This window comes from Gracilinanus agilis, chromosome 1, assembly GCF_016433145.1.
Source record: "Gracilinanus agilis isolate LMUSP501 chromosome 1, AgileGrace, whole genome shotgun sequence".
Classification (NCBI taxonomy): Eukaryota; Metazoa; Chordata; class Mammalia; order Didelphimorphia; family Didelphidae; genus Gracilinanus; species Gracilinanus agilis.
In genome coordinates, this window is record NC_058130.1 from 405,728,590 (window position 1) to 405,747,522 (window position 18,933).

Consider the following 18,933-nt stretch of genomic DNA (forward strand, 5'->3'; position numbering starts at 1 on the left):
ACTCGGGCAAGAATACACTCAGAGCTCTGAGCAGCAGTTCTTTCCAAAGTCACTCTCAAGATCATAGAATAATTTTTAAGCTGGGAAACATTTAGCCTAATCCCCTTCTTTTGGTAGAGATGAGGAAACTGGGGCCTAAGGAGCCAGGACTTTAAACTCTGATTTCCTGAATCTCAGCCCTAGGTCATTATTCAGAGAAAGACCTTAGCTCCTTGTAGGGGGTCTAGATTATAGTTCTTCTTACTTCACAACTTCTAGGATCTCTGTTTTCATCTTTATGGATTCTCCCTTCAGATGCAAATCATGCCCTTCTATGTCTTAGTAGGCTTTATGAATAGTTGTGATAAAAAAAAATAATGGCCTGGTAGCCAGCCTCTAGCTGATGGAGCCTTTCAAAACTTAAGTAGACTGGTTCTTGGACAACAGATGAATAGTCAGCCTCTGGGTCCATAAATAGACTTTCTAGGTTGGTAGGACTTCCCAGAGGTTGTGTCCCGACCATATAAGATCAGAAAACCCAGAATCATCTACATGCCATGATGAAGAGAACTTTAGAGAAGGAATGGAAAGTATTAAAAGTCTCTCATCCACTTAAAAATTTGAATTGAGTCCCTTCTTCCTCTTCTTTTCCTTCCCTTGGAGTGTTCCTATCCTGCTTAGGTCTCTCAGAATCTTTCACTTTGTACTGAGTAGAGTGTATTCTGACCTGTGCTAGTTACCAAACTCACCCTTGAATAAATCAAACCATCTCCATCTCCTCCCATCCCTAGACTCTTCCATAAACTCAATGAGAGAAAAAAAGCACACACATTTTTTTCCCTATAAAAAAAATAATAATTGTGAGTCAGATAGTGAGTCAGGAGCAAGAACTGGCAAGGAACACTCAGAACCCGGTAATTACTTCCATAAACCACCACTGAGAGTCTTTCACAGCTGCTGTGGCATTTCCTCTTTCATTTGGGTGTGAAAAGCTGAAGCTGAGAGAGAGGAGAGGATGGGGGTGAGAAGGGTAGGCGAGAGGAAGAGACTAGACCCCCCAATTCCAAGTTTAGAGGAAGTCACTGGAGGTAGAGTTTTGGCATGTCAAAAGTATGCCAAGAATTGGGAGAAAGAGGGGCCTCATGCTAGATTAACCTGCTACCATTGTTTTTACGCCAAATCTCCAATGACCTTGGGCAGGCCATAAGTAGTTCAAGCTTGTTGCCTGCCCAGAGGATGACCAGATCTCTGAGGAGTATGAAGTTTGGACTCCATCTAGTTTAATATTCACTTTTTAAAGTATTTTTCAAAACCCTTCCCTTCTGTCTTGGAATCAGTACTGTGTATTGGTTCTAAGGCAAAAGAGCAGTAAGGGGTAAGTGTTAGGCAATGAGGGTTAAATGACTTGCCTATGGTCACATAGCTGGGAAGTGTCTGAGGCTAGATTTGACTTGAACAGAAATTCCCTTTGCCCCATCCCTGGCAACCGGTCATCCAGTCTTTCAGTGAAAACCTGTGGCACTGGGAAATTCACCACCTACTGAGGCAACCTGCTGTGCTTTTGGACAGTGCTGGTTGTTAAAGGAAATCCTTCTATGGAAATGAAATCTGTGGCTCTATAAAATGGAACCTTTGTTTCCATTTTGGGCAGCTACTGGGTTGTGGTGACAGAGCTTTAGCCCTGGAGTTAGGAAGATAAGAGTTGAAAGCTCACTTAGTGGCTAATTAACCTTGGGCAGGACATGTAGCCTTGGTATGCCTCAGTTTCCTGAATTATAAAATGAAGATCATAATAGCATTTACCCCTGAGAGTTGTTGTGAGGACTAAATGAGAAAATATTTCTAAAAATTCCTAGCCATAATGTCTGGCACGTGGAGACATTTAAAAAATGTTTATTACCGCTAAAGTTACAGAATAATCCAACATCTGATCCCTCTTTCCCAAGATAATTCTTCAGATAGTTGATAGCAATAAGAATGCCCTCTCTAAGTCTTCTCTTCTCTAGGTTAAATAATCCCAGTTTCTTTGCTCAAATTTTGTGTGGCCTGATTTTGAGTCCACCTCACTATCCTCAACTATCTTCCAGTTTATTCAAATTCTTCTGAAGTGAACAAAAGATTTCAGGTGTGATGCGACAAATAGCTATATTCTCTGAGATTCTGGACACTTAGCTTTTATTAAGATAATCTGAGATCACACTGTAGAGGAGGTATAATAAGTAGGTAAAATGCTGGACTTGGAGATAGGAAGCTCCAGCTTCTGATCCTTACTCTGGCACTAGTTAATATAATCCTTCTAAATTGCTATCTCTAAATCATTAGAAAGACTGTAATCTTCCTTGGTGGAAAGAGTTCCCTATAGGAATAAAAATCATGTAGTTGTTAAGGAAGTTCTCATATCGGTCCTTATTAAGATCACATTAGACATTTTTTGGTAGCCTTATCACTTTGTTGAATCATTTTGAACTTAAGTTCTACTAAAGTCTCCAGATTTTTCATTTTAACTGCTGTCTAACTATATCTCTAGTGACCTGTATTTGTGCCCTTGATTTTTTGAGCCTAAATGCAAAACTTAACATTTATTGCTATTAGATTTGACCTGATCATATTTGACATATTTTCTAACCCACTAAATGTTTTTTTGGACCCCGATTCTACCATCCAATGAATTAGCTAATTGTCTATTCCCTCTATGCCTCCATTCTAGTCTAGGGAAAAATGAACTGCAAATTGAGACCTCCCTCTAAGCTGACATAAGTACACTAACCTTCTCCCTCTGGGTCCAGCTGTTCAGACAATTCTAAATCTAACTCTGTTATTGTCTAGCCCATATCTTTCCATAGTCTTTCCAAAAGAATGGCAATGAAGACTTTATGAAATGACTTACTGAAATCCAGTGTATTATGTCAGTAACAAAAACGTATTTCTTCTCTAGATAGTGTATAAATGGGTAAAAAAAACAAAAAGTGACAGAGGTCACTTGATGTTCAGATATGAGGAACAGGTAAAAACCTTCCTTCAGGAGAAATGGAACAACTTACGAAAAAGGCCACCTCTACACCATAAATGGTTGAAATTAGGTCCAGTGTTACGCATCAATATAAATGCCAACCTCAGAATTCTTTAGCTTAAGGCTTTGAGCTTTATAAAAACACAAACACACATTGGGAAAGGTCACCTTTTAATCAGTTCTCATGTGCTAAGTGCTAGAGGAGTGCCTGATAGACAGGGAGGGTCATCAGGAGGAAGAAAAGGATACAGAATAGGATTGAAGGCAAGGAATTCCAAAGACTAATTTCTGGAAAAATTTTATGTTTTTATGAGAGCTGTCACAGGCTCAGATCAAATAAGGTGAGTACATATCAAGAAGCGAGGTGGCACAGTGGATCTACTGTCAGTCCTGGAGTCAAGAAGACTCATTTTCCTGAGTTCCAATCTGACCTCATGCACTTACTGGTTGTGTGACCTAAAACAAGTCATTTAATTCTGTTTGCCTCAGTTTCCTCCTCTGTAAAATGATCTGGAGAAGGAAATGGCAAACCACTCCAGTATCTTTGCCTAGAAAACACCAAATGGAGTCAGAAGGAGTCAGACACTTTGACTGAAAATGATGGAATAACAACATTTAGACTCTTAAAGTGAAGCATCGAATTAGGAGATGTAGTTGCAATGTCTATGACCCAGAGCAGAAAGCAGGAGGAACCACTTTGTGCTGGAGAAGTCATAGAGTGACAGGAGGTTGGATGGAGAAGGCTTAGGGTGAGTAAAAAAGATAGAGTGACTAAAGAAGGGCATCATAGATCTGAAGGAAGTCCAGAGAACAACAACAGAATGAAGGCCCTTTTTTTATGTCATACAGATTTGCAGACTCCCACATAAGTACCCTACTATCAGTATCAATTGATTTTTAAAAAATATCCATATTATTCATTTTTGTAAGAAAGCAATTTTTTAAAACCAAAGCCCCAAATTATATACCCATATAAACAACTGATAAATTATATGTTTTCTTCCACCTTTCTACTCCCAGAATTCTTTCTCTACATATGGATAACACTCTTTCTCATAAGTCTCTCAGGGATTGTCCTAGATCATTGCATTGCTTTTAGTGGCAAAGTCAATTACATTTGATCATCCCGCAATGTTTCAGTTACTGTGTACAATGTTCTCCTGGTTCTGCTCATTTCATTCCGCATTAGTTCATGTAGGCTATTCCAGTTCTTATAGAAATCCATTGATTCATCATTCCTTATAGCACAATAGTACTCCATCACCACCAGATACCACAATTTGTTCATCCATTCCCCAATCGAGGGACATCCCCATATTTTCCAAATTTTTGCCACCACAAAAAGTGCAGCTATAAATATTTTTGTACAAACAGATCACTTTCCATTTTTTAATACATCTTTGGAATATAAACCATATTAGTATTGCTGGATCAAAGGACATGCATTCTTTTAAAGCCCTTTGGGCATAATTCCAAATTGCCTTCCAGAATGGTTGGATCAATTCATAACTCCACCACCAATATATTAGTGTTCCAGTTTTGCCACATCCCCTCCAACATCTATTATTTTCCTTTACTGTCATATTGGCCACTCTGCTAATTGTAAGATGGTACCTCAGAGTTGTTTTGATTTGCATTTCTCTAATCAGGAGGGATTTAGAACACTTTTCCATATGATTACTAATAGTTTTGATTTCTTCATCTGAAAACTGCCCATTCATATCCCTTTGTCAATTGGTTTTTTAAAGTGGTAAAAACTACCATAAATGTAGGTGTGCTTTTAAATGGATTTGCATTTTATTTAAAAATTATCTTTATTTCATTATTTTCCAATTTCATGTAACTTTTTAAAATTCAAAGATATTTTATCTTCCCAATTTCATGTATTAATAATTTTCAACATATATTATCCAAAATTATAACATCCTTGCCAAATTTGCATTTTATTAATCATAACATTTATAAATATTTGAAAATAGGGATACTTAAGAATGTGGGACAAAATTTATCCAGTCTAAAGAAAGTATGTTTGTAGATTAGTGGACTATATAAGAACTCTTCCTTATACCTTCCCCCCAGAAGTCTGCATGGTCCACTGATCTGGCTTATCCTCTCATTTTACAAACAGATGAGGAAGTTGAGGCTGAAAGAGTCAAAGTGACTTTGGAAAATGGAGAGGAAGGACTGAAATTAAAAGTCAAGCCTTCGACCTATAAATATGATAGAACTGGAAGGAATCTCAGAGGCTATCTATTCCCAACTCTTTATTGAGAAAAAGGAGGTAAATGAGAATCAGGGAAATTAAATGTTTCCCAAGGTCACACAGGTAGAAAGTGTCAGAAGTACGATTTGAAACCAGGTCCTCGAACTCTGGAGCCAGGGCTCTTTCTATTCTTCCATCTTTCTTAAACCTACAATCTTTAAGGTCTTTTCCAGCTCTGGCATTCTATGAGATAATGTATATGTCAGTACTTTGAAAGGACAAGGTATTCCTTTGGATAGTGTTGGGTTTCTTACTCCAAGAAGTGGCACCATTGATAACTTCTATAATGAGATTCATATGAAGTAGCATAGATCAGTGGAAAGAAGGCATTTCAGGCACTGAGAATGTCATGCGCAAAGGTGGGAGGTCAGAATGCATAGGGTGTGTTTAAGAGGTCAGTGAAGTGATTAGCTTCACAGGAATCCTATGAGGGTCAGTTGTATGAGATCATTAGTCTGGGGCCAGATGGTGAAGGTTCTTGAGTTTCTAGTTAAAGAGATGGAACTTTCCTGTAGGCAATGGGGAGTCATTGATGTTTTTTGAGCAGATGAATGACGTGATTAAAATACATTGTAGTAATATATTGGGCAGGTGATATAGTAATATTAATAATGGTTCATATTCATAGTATATAGTACTTTCAAAGTGTTTACAAAACACTTTTCTCAGAATAATGATATGACGGGGAATATAAATATTACTATCCTCCTGGAGTGGTTTTTCCTTTGGGAAAGAAGTGGTTGTTTTTTTTTTTCCCTCATTGGCTCCAGGTTAGATACTCCAGTTTCCAGTAACTTTGCAGGTCAGAGTCCATTCGTAACCAAAGCTTTAAAATTCCACTAATGAATTTATTTTTACTAAGCAGACAGAAATGAAAAATAAGTGAATGAAAACATGGTAAAGAAACGATTGTAACCATATGCCATCACTATTCTCTATTCTAGGCAAATAGCATTGGTTGTTGTTCAGTCATGTCTGCCTCTTTGTGACCCCATTTGGGGTTTTCTTTTTTTTTCTTTTATTTTTGAATATTTCCCCCTAGTTATATGTTTCATGTTCTTTCCCTCTCCCCCAAATCCCACTAACCACCCTTAGCTGATGCACAATTCCACTGAGTTTTACATTTATCATTGATCAAGATCTAATTCCATATTATTGATAGTTGGACTAGAGTTATCATTTAGTGTCTACATCCCCAATCATATCCCCATCAGCCCATGTGTTCAAGCAGTTGTTTTTCTTCTGTGTTTCTCCTCCCACAGTTCTTCCTCTGAATGTGGTTAGTTTTCTTTCTCATAAGGCCCTCAGCCTTGCGCTGGATCCTTGCATTGCTGCTAGTAGAGAAGTCCATTATGTTCGATTGTACCACAGTGTATCAGTCTCTGTGTACAATGTTCTCCTGGTTCTGCTCCTTTCACTCTACATCAATTCCTGGAGGTCATTCTAGTTCACATGGAATTCCTCCAGTTCTTTATTCCTTTGAACGCAATAGTATTCCATCAGCAACAGATACCACAATATGTTCAGCCATTCCATTTGGGGTTTTCTTAACAAAGGTATTGGAGTGGTTTGCCATTTCCTTCTCCAGCTCATTTAACAGATAAGGAAACTGAGGCAAACAGGGCTAAGTGACTTAACCATAGTCATACATCTAGTAAACATCTGAGACCAGATTCAAATCTCAGGAAGATGAGTCATCCAAATTTCAGGCCTGGCACTCTGCCCATCGGCCAACTAGCTGCCCTATAATACCAACAGAATTGATAGAGAAGACTAAAAAGGCCATGGTCTTGGGCACATTTTCCCTCACCCATACATTACACCCTTATCTCTTTCATTTTTTTTTTCACTTTGATTGTTTGGTCTCAACTTGTAGACACAATGTTTCAGTGAATTCCTTGTTTCTCTCTAAAAATGCAAATCAGCAACTATTCTACAGCTTCACCCCTCAAAGAGTCAGTTGCTTTTTTGCAGTGAGAGATTTAAATGACTTGACCCAGTCATATAGCCAGTATGTGCTAGAAGAAGGATTTGAACCTAGGTTGCCTGATTTGAAGGTTAGTTCTTTATTTCATTTTATTTTATTTTGAAGTTTTAAAAGAATTTAATGATTAAATTCAACATACAATTGAAGCAACTCTAACCTGCCATATTGTTTAATTTGAAAAATTCCAATTAATTAATTAATTAAGAATATTTTTCCATTGTTACCTGATTCATATTCTTTCCCTCCCCTCCTCCCACCCCCTTCCCATAGCCAATGAGCAATTCCACTGGTTTTACATATGCCACTGGTCCAGACCTACTTCCATATTATTAATATTTGCATTAGGGTGATTGTTTAGAGTCTACATCCCCCAATCATATCCCCATTGACCCATGTGATCAAGCTGTTGTTTTTCTTCTGTGTTTCTGCTCCCACAGTTCTTTCTCTGGATATGGATAGTGTTCTTTCTCATAAGTCCCTCAGAATTGTCCTGGGTCATTGCATTGTTACTAGTAGAGAAGTCCATTACATTTGATTGTATCCATCTCTGTGTACAATGTTCTCCTGGTTTAGTTCTTTATTTAAAAAAATTATTTTTAGTATACCCTTACCTTCTGTCTTAGAATCAATACTAAGCACTGGTTGCAAGGCAGAAACATGGTAAGAGCTAGGCAATAGGCGTTGTGTAATTAGACTCTTGTACCCCTGGACTTCATCTCCCAGAATCCCTTTCCCTTCGTCCCCATGTTAGGTTCTTACATTGTGGTTAAGCGACTTGCTCAGGGTTACCCAGTTAGGAAGTGTCTGAGGCCAGATTTGATCCCAAGACCTCTTGTCTCCAGGTGTGACTCTTAATCCACTGAGCCAACCTCCCTTCCCCAATACCAGTTCTTTATCCACTATGCCACACTGATTCTCTATACTCATTTTACAGATGGCTAAACAGCCCTCCTAGGTATTAAATAAAGTGCCCATGTGGTAGAGCTGGGACTGCAAACAGAGTCTCCTGACTGAATTTAATGCTTGTTTAGGACATAAGAGGAGGAAGGCCAGCTAGGGGGTTTTTGCTACAAAATGCAGCTAGAATCTAGTCCTTCCTTGGCCTGGCCTGCAGGGGAAGGCAGGTAGGGAGGATTAGGAAGTTGTCATTGGTAAAAATGGCTTCACAACTTGGCACAAGGCAATCTGTGATTAAAGGAGGCTGCGGCTATTTTGGTCCCAATGGACTTTAGTCACTTCCTTGGCATTAGCCACTTGCTTGATTTTTCAGCCAGTTCTTTTGCCGGGTTACTTGGGGACACTCAGTGGCCTTGTTTAGGATCCTTTTGGCCCTAGGACAGGACTCAAGCTCAGAGGTTCTACATAGGATACAGAAATGAGAGGTAGGTCCCCCTGTCTCAGGGGAACATCCATCACCCTCAATTTCTTTCTTTTTTTTTTAAACCCTCACCTTCCATCTTAGAATCAGTATTATGTCTAGGCTCCAAGACAGAAGAAATGGTAAGGGCTAGGCATCGGGGGTTAGGTGACTTGCCCAGGGTCACACAACTAGGAAGTGTCTGAGGCCAGATTTGAACCCATAACCTCCCATCTCTGTACCTGGATCCCAATCTACTGAGTCATCCAGTTGCCCCAGGAAAGGTCTCTTTGACCTTAGATAGTTCCTCAATTATCTTGTTCTTCTAGTGCCTGAAATGTCACCATTAGAGATTCACTTCCCTGGCCTGAAAATTCACATTTACAGAATTTTTGTGGGATTTTGAAAGACCTTATATAATCCAACCCCCTCATTTTATAGATGAGAAAACTGAGGTACCGAGAGGCCAGGCGATGTGCTCCAAGCCACATAGTGAACCAATAATAGATTCAGAGATGTTTCCTTAACCAGGGTCTAGTTCTTTTTTGAATATAGCACGTTGCCTCTCTTGTATGTTTTAAAATCGTAACCATCTGAAAATAGTATTTTTAAACAGATCGCCTCCAATTTGGGGCTGTACCCAGTGGATTCTGATTTCAGATCCTGTAGACGAACCAGAACTGGGTAATCATAGATGAAGAGATGATGGAATTAAAGAATCTGAAAATCATTTCTGAGTCCTGATTGTGCTGGGGCAGGACAGATAGGAAGGGACAGAGCAGCATGCGGCTCCCCAGGCTTGGGAGGCTAGCCAGGGGTCTTTTGCCTTTTTCCTCTCTCCAAAGGACCCCGTTGGGTTCTCTCTACTGTCTCCTGACCTCTCCTGTCTCCATACTTTTGTACGGGCAGCTCCTCTCTTCCCCTTTCTCCCATGCTTAAGGCCAATTCTGCACATTTTGAAATCCTTCTGTTCCTTTAAGACAGTATAATGTGATGGATAAGGTACCAGGTTTGTAGATGAATATATTTGAATTGTAGAAAATATATTTGCTTATGGATGCAGATGGACAAACTTGCAAGCTGCTTCTGAAAATTGAGAACATGTTTATTTTAGAACTTCAGTGGAAAAGTGTCTGACATCAAGACTGGAGGGCACAGGTTTAGGGAGCTCAATTTACATCTCGATAAATTACTCTAAATAATGAGATGGAAATGAAAATATAGTACCAATTGCCTTGAGCCAGGAGTCATGATTGCTTAAATGGCCTTGACCTCTCTGCTTCTGCTCCCTCCTCTGTAAAATGGGGCTAATTATTCCCTGCCCGCCTGCTTTTGGACAAGCGAATGTTCGCCAGGGTTTTGGTGGGGTGTAAGATGCTGGAGAAAAGTAAGGGATGATTATAAAATGTTTGATCACGGGGGATATTTGGCATCTGCCCTTGCACATGGAAAAATGTGACTCCAACTGAAAGAGTTAAGCCAATGAATGAGATAAAATATCACCTGCCTCATTTTCTTGTCAGAGGCCTGCAGTTTAGCTGGCACAGTGGGGAGGAGATGGCCAACTGGACCAACGGGCCGTCTAATGTCACGGAAGACAGAGCATTGCAGAGCAGCGGTGACACCAGCACCAGGTACTGCAATGATAAAGGAGGGGAAAAGAGTGCAAGTGGGTTCTGTTCTGAGCTGCTCCCTTCTACCCTGCGCGTGCTCCAGCAAAGAGACAGGACTGCCTCGAGGGTTCAGACAAATCATGCCCTTGCTCTGGTGGAGGATGCTCTGGTTCTTTCCTTCTAAAGGATCAGGGCTGGGTGGGCTTGAAGAAGGTTGTGTAAGGTCAGAATGGTAAAGTAAAAGAAGTTTGCCTTTGGTTTCCATTCCTTTTCGTTACTTCCTTGGCTTTTGATGGTTGTGGTCTCCATCCCAGCCTCTCTCCTGCCCCAACACCTTCCCAACCATTCCTGGTTCCTGTATCCTGTACTTTCTCCCCTTCCACCCAGATAGACTTACTTTTAGAAAAGGCTTTGATATCAGTAGCCTTGGCCCGAGTGTGACTCTTAGTTTTTGTGTTCCCTGCCCAAGGGATTCGCCCTTTAAGTCTCATCCAGATCTGGGTTAAAATCCCATTTGTGTGGCCTTAACAACTCACCTATTTTCTCTGGGTCTCAATTTCCTCATCTATAAGACGGGAAGGGAGAGGCTTTAGACTAGATAGCCTCTGAGGTTTCTTCCATCCCCAGATGTCTGATCTCTAACTGTGGAAAAGAAAAGCTCCAGCCTCTAGTAATGGGATTGAAGTTCTGCTGAGCAGATGGGAGAAGGTTCTTTCCCATATCCCTGAGATGGGGGAGCCCACTCCACGCCTGTGCAATGCTGGCTCTGGGGGCAGCAGAGCCTTCCTGATGGAGGAAAAAGCTCTCAGAGCTAAGTGTGCCTTTCCTTGGTCTGGTTTCCTACCTGATTCTATAATTAGTAAATAAGTGCGATGTGTATATTTAGGAGTCAATTAAAATTTAATTCTCATGGAAAGGATATTGCACTCGATCCTGAATGCATTATGGGGAGTTTGTGCTTAACAGACGAGTTGTGTTCTGTGGAGATGCACATCTTGGGGAGATGCCAGCAGAGCTGTGTCAGGGAGATGGATCCAAATATACTATACCATTTATTGCTTGTGTCTGCAAGCAAGAGGTGGCTTGTATATTTTCTGTTGAGCAGGGGGGGGGGGGGAAGCATGAGTTTTGTTTCTGGTTAATTAAAAAAAGTTTTATTGATGCTCTTTGTTTTTATATCATATTTGTTTCCAATTAAAAACCTTTATTTCCTCTTAGCCATCTCTTCTTCCCAATGCTCAGGTTTCCTTTTTAACAATGAAAACCAGTTAAGCCAGACTGGCTTGTGACTAGTTTTGACAGCACAGGGAACATCCCATATCCATGGTCTTAAAAAGAAAATTGGATAAGAGAGATGTTTCCTCATCTCTTCTAGGGCTCAGGTTGGACATTATAAGTACATAGCACCTACATTTTATTATTCTTTTCATTTATATTATTATACTGGTTATGCATATCAATTTCCTGGTTCTGTTTGCTTCACTATGCATCAATTCATACAAGTCTTCCAAAGATCCCTTGAATTCTTCATATATTTATAATTCTTATAGCATAATATTATAAAGGCATGCCTTTATATTTGTATTCCAGAGTTTGTTTAGGCATTCTCTGATGATATATATGTATCCACTGTATTTCTAATTCTTTACTACCACAAAAGTGGTAGTAAAATATGAATATTTTGGTTATTTAATCTTCACTCCTCCTTTCCCTCTCTTCCTTCCTTTCCTCCCTCCCTCCTTTCTTTTTTTTCTTTCTTTCCTTCCTTCCTTCCTTCCATTGTTCCTTCCTTCCTTTGTTCCTTTGTTCCTTCCTTCCTTCCTTTGTTCCTTCTTTCCTTCCTTTGTTCCTTCCTTCCTTCCTTTGTTCCTTCCTTTTCCTTTTTTCTCCTTTTTCTGTCTTCACTTTTCCCTCTCCTCTTCTTTACATTTTTTTATTGATGCCTTTTGTTTTTATAGCAGCAATTCCTGTATACATACCAATCCCCCTATGACAAGAGTTAGACAAAACCAATCAACCTAATAACTTGTCTAACACTATACAACATTCTTCTTCTTTCTCCCATCCTCTCTCTCTCTCTGTAAAGTAATTTACTCCATTTCACATTGTTGTAGTGGGAAGAGAATTTGATTTGTCATTTCATCCTGGCTTCGTTACCTGCGTGACCTGGGGAGAGCAACTTCATACCTCTGGAACTCAAAAACGATTGTTGGTCGGGGGCTGGGAGTTCCTGCCATCTCTAAACCCTAAGATTCTCTATGGAACTCAGGATTGCTAGATCTGCCTGATTACTATCTTCTTCCTGGCCTGTCTGCACTCTTCTTTGGGGAATTCCCCAAACCAAAGACTGTCTCCAAGGGTGGGTCTGGGGGATGTACTTATATTTGGTGGCCTCAGGTCAGTCTCTTCACACATGCAAAGAACAATCTTACCAATTTGAGGTCAGGTCTCAGTTAAAACAGAAAACAAAAATAAAACAAAGGTGATCAGAGTTTCTTTAGAAGGCTGACAAAGCTTAACAGTGATCTTAGTTTCCCATGTTATCACATCTACCTTCTCATTTCTCCTCACATGAACAAAACAAAACAAACAAACCAAACCAAACCAAACCAAACCAAACCAAACCAAACCAAACCAAACCAAACCAAACCAAAACACCTCAAGAGGGGTATCCAGAGACCTACCATTCCCAGACTGTTGGCTTCTCTCTTTTAGCATTTTTCTATATACCTCTGGAGGTGGTCTTCCTTGTTCTCATTTTTCATCTTCCTCAATTCTCTTTTTTCTCTCTTTTACTTCTTTCCCCTGCCTATATCTCTAACTTGTCAGGTGACTAACCTCTCCCTACCCTCTTCCATTTCCTTGCTTAGTTCCTGTACCTACAGGGCTGGATAGGATGCTGACCCTTGAATAGTCGACCAGTCAATCTAATGTCATTGTTAAGATGACCCCTGGCCAGCAGAATTGATGGTTTTATGACTCTTTAGCCCAACCTAATGACCGGCTAGCTGTGCATCATAGCTAACAGTTCAATTTTACTGACCCCCTAGATCTTGGTGATTTGTAAACAAGCTATATTACCAGAGTAGGTTCTTAGATTTCTCTTTCTTTAAAATAGTTGGGCACCAAACTTGCAGAGATATTTAGGGATATTTTAGTAGGCTAAATTTAACTATTTAATAGGTTCACAGGTACCCAGAATCCCTCATTATCATTGAATTACTCTATATTCTGCAGGCTTCCTGGTTCATGTATCTACTTTATACCTGGATCATCTACCCATTACTATTTTGTACTTTAAAATTTTTCCCATTCTGGTTGATTGAAAATTAGAATATCTATTTCTTTTTTAAAATTAAAATTTATTTATTTGTTTGTTACATTAAAATATCCAGTTAACTCCCTCATTCTCTCTCCTCCCTCCATTAGAAAAGGCATCATTTGAGAAAAAGTTATATGTATATATAAAGCTACGTCTTGCTTATTTTTATTTATCAGTTCTTTCTCTGGAGATGGACATGCTTCGAACAGTATTTCTGTTGCTGTAAAATATTCTCTTGGTTTTGCTTAATTCACTCTCCATAATTTCATGTAGTTCTCTCCATGTCTTTTCAAAATTAACCTGCTCATCATTTCTTTTCTTTTTTTTTAGATTGAAATATTTTATTTAATTAATTGATTTGGAATATTTTTCCATGGTTGCATGATTCATGTTCTTTCCCTCCCCTTCCCCCCACCCTGTAGCCAATGAGTAATTCCACTGGGTTTTACATATGTCATTGATCAAGACCTAGTGCTCGTCATTTCTTACAACACAATAGTATTCCATCACAATCATGTGCCACAACTTTTTTAGCCATTCCCCAAGTGATGGGCATTCCCTCAATTTCTGGTTCTTTGCTACCACAAAGAGAGCTGCTATAAATATTTTAGAACATAAAGGCTCTTTTCTTTTCTCCCCGATCACCTTAGGAAATAGACCTAAAAGTGGTATTGCTGGCAGAGTATCTATTTCTAAAAGGTACAGTAACACCAGTGACAGCAGCAATATGATTCTAGCAGCCAAGGTTCACTAAATCTAGTCAGTGTGACCTCTTCAGCTCTGAAGCAGTTAAATCTACCGGAACCTCAGTAGTTTCTGGCACTTTGATGGCCTTCACTGGTCTGCTTAAAACAGATTTTTGTAATTGGGTAATAGTTCCAATCAAGTGAGGGTTACAGTGCTGGGGGATGTGAGGGAAGCTCCTTCTGGGCCCCTCAGTGATGACAGCACCTGTCTCCTGAAACAAATATCCTGGCCCCATTCAACAGGACTTAGTCTAACCTGTCTCTCTTAGCCAGTCTACAAACCAAGTAAAGGATCCCTCTCTCTTAAAAATGTTAGAAGTTGGTGCCAAAGAGATGCTCCATTGCCCTGATGGGTTTTGTTGACTAACTGCTGCTTATAGAATTGTTTAAATGACTGCTTTCAAGTCATCTCCCGTTCTGGGGCCAAAGGGCTATCATTTAGCCACGGGGATAAAACCCCATTGGTTGTCCTCTACTTGGTTGTAATCTTTGTAGATGAGGGATGAGAGATCTCCTATAGTTGGGACTATCTTTTTTTTTTAAACTTTTTTTTTTAACCTTTATCTTTTTTTTTTTAAATCCTTACCTTTCATCTTGGAGTCAATACTGTGTATTGGTTCCAAGGCAGAAGAATGATAAGGGCTAGGCAATGGGGGTCAAGTGACTTGCCCAGGGTCACACAGCTGGGAAGTGTCTGAGGCCGGATTTGAACCCAGGACCTCCTGTCTCTAGACCTGGCTCTCAATCCACTGAGCTACCCAGCTGTCCTCTAACCATTATCTTCTTTCTTAGAATTGATATTAAGTATTAGTGCCAAGACAGAAAAGTGGTAAGGGCTAGGCAATGGAGGTTAAGGTACTTTCCCAGGGACCCAAAGGTAGTAGGAGGTATCTGAGGCCAGATTCAAACTCAGTACCTCCCATCTCCAGGTCTGGTTTTCTATCCACTGAGCTATCTAGCTGCCCCTGGGCCTATATATTTGACATGATTGCATTCTCCTTGCCAGACTCTTCCCTCCAGTGAGCCATTCAAGTAAGTGACAAGATTCCCTGGCCCAGAGCATCACCAATACCACTAAAAAGTCAGAAAGTTGACTCCCATCAGTTAATGCCAGTAGCCTCACCCCATGATCTACCTGCCCAATAATTGCCATCACAACTAAAGGCAGGACATTTATGCTCTCATTTTATAGAGGACATATAAGAGCTCAATATTTTCTCTTGGGGTGAGATATAACCATTTCTTACTGTATTTAAAAAAATTAATCATTAAAAAACCCCTTAACTTCTGTCTTGGAGTCAATACTGGGTATTGGCTCCAAGGCAGAAGAGTGGTAAGGGCTAGGCAATGGGGGTCAAGTGACTTGCCCAGGGTCACACAGCTGGGAAATGTCTGAGGCTATTTGAAACTAGGACCTCCCATCTCTAGGTCTGGCTCTCAATCCATTGAGCTAACCAGCTGCCCCCATTCCCCATACTTTTTAAAAAAGGAATTCCATTGGCTTGGAATAATGATCCCAGAGAACAAATAATGAAATATATTTCTTTTTTCTCTTAGAACTCTGATCTTTTATCCTAGAATCCAAACTAAGTATTAGTTTGAAGGCAGAAAAGAGGTAAAGGCTATGGAACTGAGGTCAAGTGACTTGCTCAGGGTCACAAAGCTGGGAAGTGTCTGAAGTCAGATTTGAACCTAGGACCTCCCATCTCTAGGCCTGGCCCTCAATCCACTGAGCTACCCAGCTACTACCTCTTACTGTACTTTTTGATTATTCTATCTAGGAGACTTAGGGTATTTTTGGGAAACCTAGCATTCTTTAATTTATTTTTAATGAGTAAATTAATTAATTTTCTTTTTAAATTGCCAAGTACACTTCCATATTGGCCAATGTTGTAAGAGCAAAGTCATACATAACCCGAACCCCAGAAGAAAACCATAAATAAACTGATATGAAAGGCGACTCTAGCAGTTCTCTCTCTGGAGGCGGATAGCCTTCCCCATCCTAAGTCTTTCTGGGTTGTCCCAGATCAGTGCATTGCTGAGAGGAGCCACGTTTTCACAGATAATCATCGTCCAGTATTGCTGTTAGTGTGTACAGTGTCATCCAAGTTTTACTTATTTTGCACACTCTATCATTCTTTTTTTTAATTTTTTTTAATTTTAAACCCGTAACTTCTGTGTATTGACTTATAGATGGAAGAGTGGTAAGGGTGGGCAATGGGGGTCAAGTGACTTGCCCAGGGTCACACAGCTAGGAAGTGTCTGAGGCCAGATTTGAACCTAGGACCTCCCGTCTCTAGGCCTGGCTCTCAATCCACTGAACTACCCAGCTACCCCCCCCCCCCCATCATTCTTAAGATGAAAACACACATGTGGTAAAATAACAGTATATACTGCCTTAATTAGGTCAGCCTGGGTATGAGGTCCAAAGCAGAGGTCATACTAATGATTGCATTGCTGACAACATTTGTTGTATGGAGTCTCGTGGGGATAGTGCATGTGCTCTCCTCTGACACCACTGAAATCTCTTAGTTTCATACCACGAATTGAATCTGGAATCTTTTTTTGACCATCAATCAATAAAGCATTCAAAGAGCCAGAGAATGCAGGAGACAGTAGGAAACCTTCTGAGTCATCCAGTCTAACCCCATCATATTATAGATGAGTAAACTGAGCATCAGAGATGAGAAGGACCTTGATTAATAATTTGTAAAAGCAAAAAAATTATACAAATGATGTGCCAATTGATTGGTGGATTAGCTCAAAAATATGTTTGGCTGTAATAGAATATGTATATATATATATAAAGCCCTTACCTTCTGATTAGCATCAATTCTAAGACAGAAGAGTGGCAAGGATTAAGCAATCAGGGTTAAGTGACTTGCCCAGGGTCACACAACTACGAAGTATCTGAGGCCAGATTTGTACCCAGGTGTTCTCGGCTCCAATGTGCAGCCTATCTTCCCCTAAAATAATTGAATATTTCTGCACTGTTATAAGAATGAGTCCAGAGAATACAAAGAAGTAAGGAAAGACATAAGTGGCGGAGAAAAGAGAGAAAAGATCAATGTATACACGGACTGTAGCTGTATCAATAAAGGCAGCAGTGATTAAAAGACAACACTATTCTCAAGGACTACAATGAGCATATAAAGTTTGGTATGGTCACTCTCTAAAATGAGAACCCTGAGCCTCCCACACAGGGTGAGATGGCATGAAGGTGCTTCACTTAGTGACTTTTAGGAAGTAAGACTCTAGCTTCCCTTTTGTTAATGCTTATTTTTTTCCTGCTGTAGTAAAGCCAAATTCATCAATTAAAAAAGAAAAAAAGCAAGTCTCCACCAAAGACACACTGAAACCCACGTTGCCTGATCAGTCTCTCCAGTCTATAACTTTTTCTGCTATCTGATATGAATAATAATAACAACTAACATTTCATATGATTTTATAACACTTCATTTACCCAGTAAGGTAAGATATTCTAGTTATTACATTTTACAACTAGGGAAACCAAGGCACACAGAGGTTAAGTGACTTGTCCAGAGCCACACAGCGACTGAGTGGCAAGGTTTTGAGGCAGTTTGAACCCAGATTATTTTTACTCCAATTTTAGGTCGCTATTCACTATGCCAGGTGGGCAAATAGAAAGTTCTTCACAATAATTAACAGGGATCTGGGAAATGTAGAGACTGCATATATGTACATATATATGTATATATGTATATGTGTGTGTTGTTTCTCTTCATTTGCAGAAGTTTTGTAGTCTGTCAGATCAGTAATTATCATAGTGAATAAAACTCTGATCCCATTTTTCTGTTCCTCCTGTTTTTTCACTGCTGTGGGATGTAGTGGGAGGCAGCCAGTTCCCCCTCCTGCCTGTAACTCCGATGCTACTCTCCCAGTTACCTTTTCCCACCTGCCCCCCTCTCCATTCCCCAGGTCAGGGTCATCCACCTTTCTCTTGGCACAAATGCATCCCTCTCCCCAATATTTTTGCCCTGGGCTAAAAATGTTTTCGTTATGACTCTACCCTCAGTAGTTAAGCCTCCTGTTCAAGAGTTTGTGTGACCTGGTATCCTTTATAATTAACAGAGATGAAAGGAAAATCAGAAGGTACCAAATGTAACTAGGGTATAAAAAGGAAAAAGAGCAGATGATTCTTAAGTAGGGCACAACAGCAGGAACTGGAGACATAAGGGGAGGGAGCAGATCCAAATGGCCAAACTGGGAAACTCCAAACGGGACCATGAGTGAAAAATCATTGTCACCATCTGGTGTTTGGAATTATGGTTAAACATTTTTATATAGGGTTAATTGAAAGGAGGATGGGGAGAAATATTGAAAAGTCTGAAGGTTAGGATATATGTTTTAAGAAATTCCACTCGAATGCTTTCAGGTGCATACAGCAACTTGAATTAGGCTGATAAAGTAACAGTGTGTGCGGGTTGGAGGTGATTGGCTGAAGAGGATTAACTACTACCCTCTCTCTGGCACCTGTCCTTTTAGGGGTAGAGCTGTTATTTTCCATTCCAACTCCTCCCTTTAGGTGGGACTCTCAACCGTAGGGAGACAGGTTGGTTTTATGGTTCATATCATCAAGAGAAGTTGCCAAAAGCTAACTGCTGGCAGGGGGGGTAGGGGTGGGAGAAAGGGAGG

At 40.0% G+C, this 18,933-nt stretch overlaps 1 protein-coding gene across 3 annotated transcripts in view; it reads left to right on the top strand.

The window, feature by feature from the left end:
- Positions 1–18,933, top strand: part of ST8SIA5 (ST8 alpha-N-acetyl-neuraminide alpha-2,8-sialyltransferase 5) — a 120,459-nt gene that overhangs the window by 18,301 nt on the left and 83,225 nt on the right. The window contains exon 2 of one of the 3 annotated variants that reach the window (XM_044657829.1): positions 10,120–10,230. The exons of the other annotated variants lie outside the window; for them this stretch is intronic. Within the exon in view, the coding sequence (XP_044513764.1) occupies positions 10,120–10,230 (111 nt within the window). The remainder of the gene's footprint in view (positions 1–10,119; positions 10,231–18,933) is intronic. 3 annotated transcript variants of the gene reach the window in all.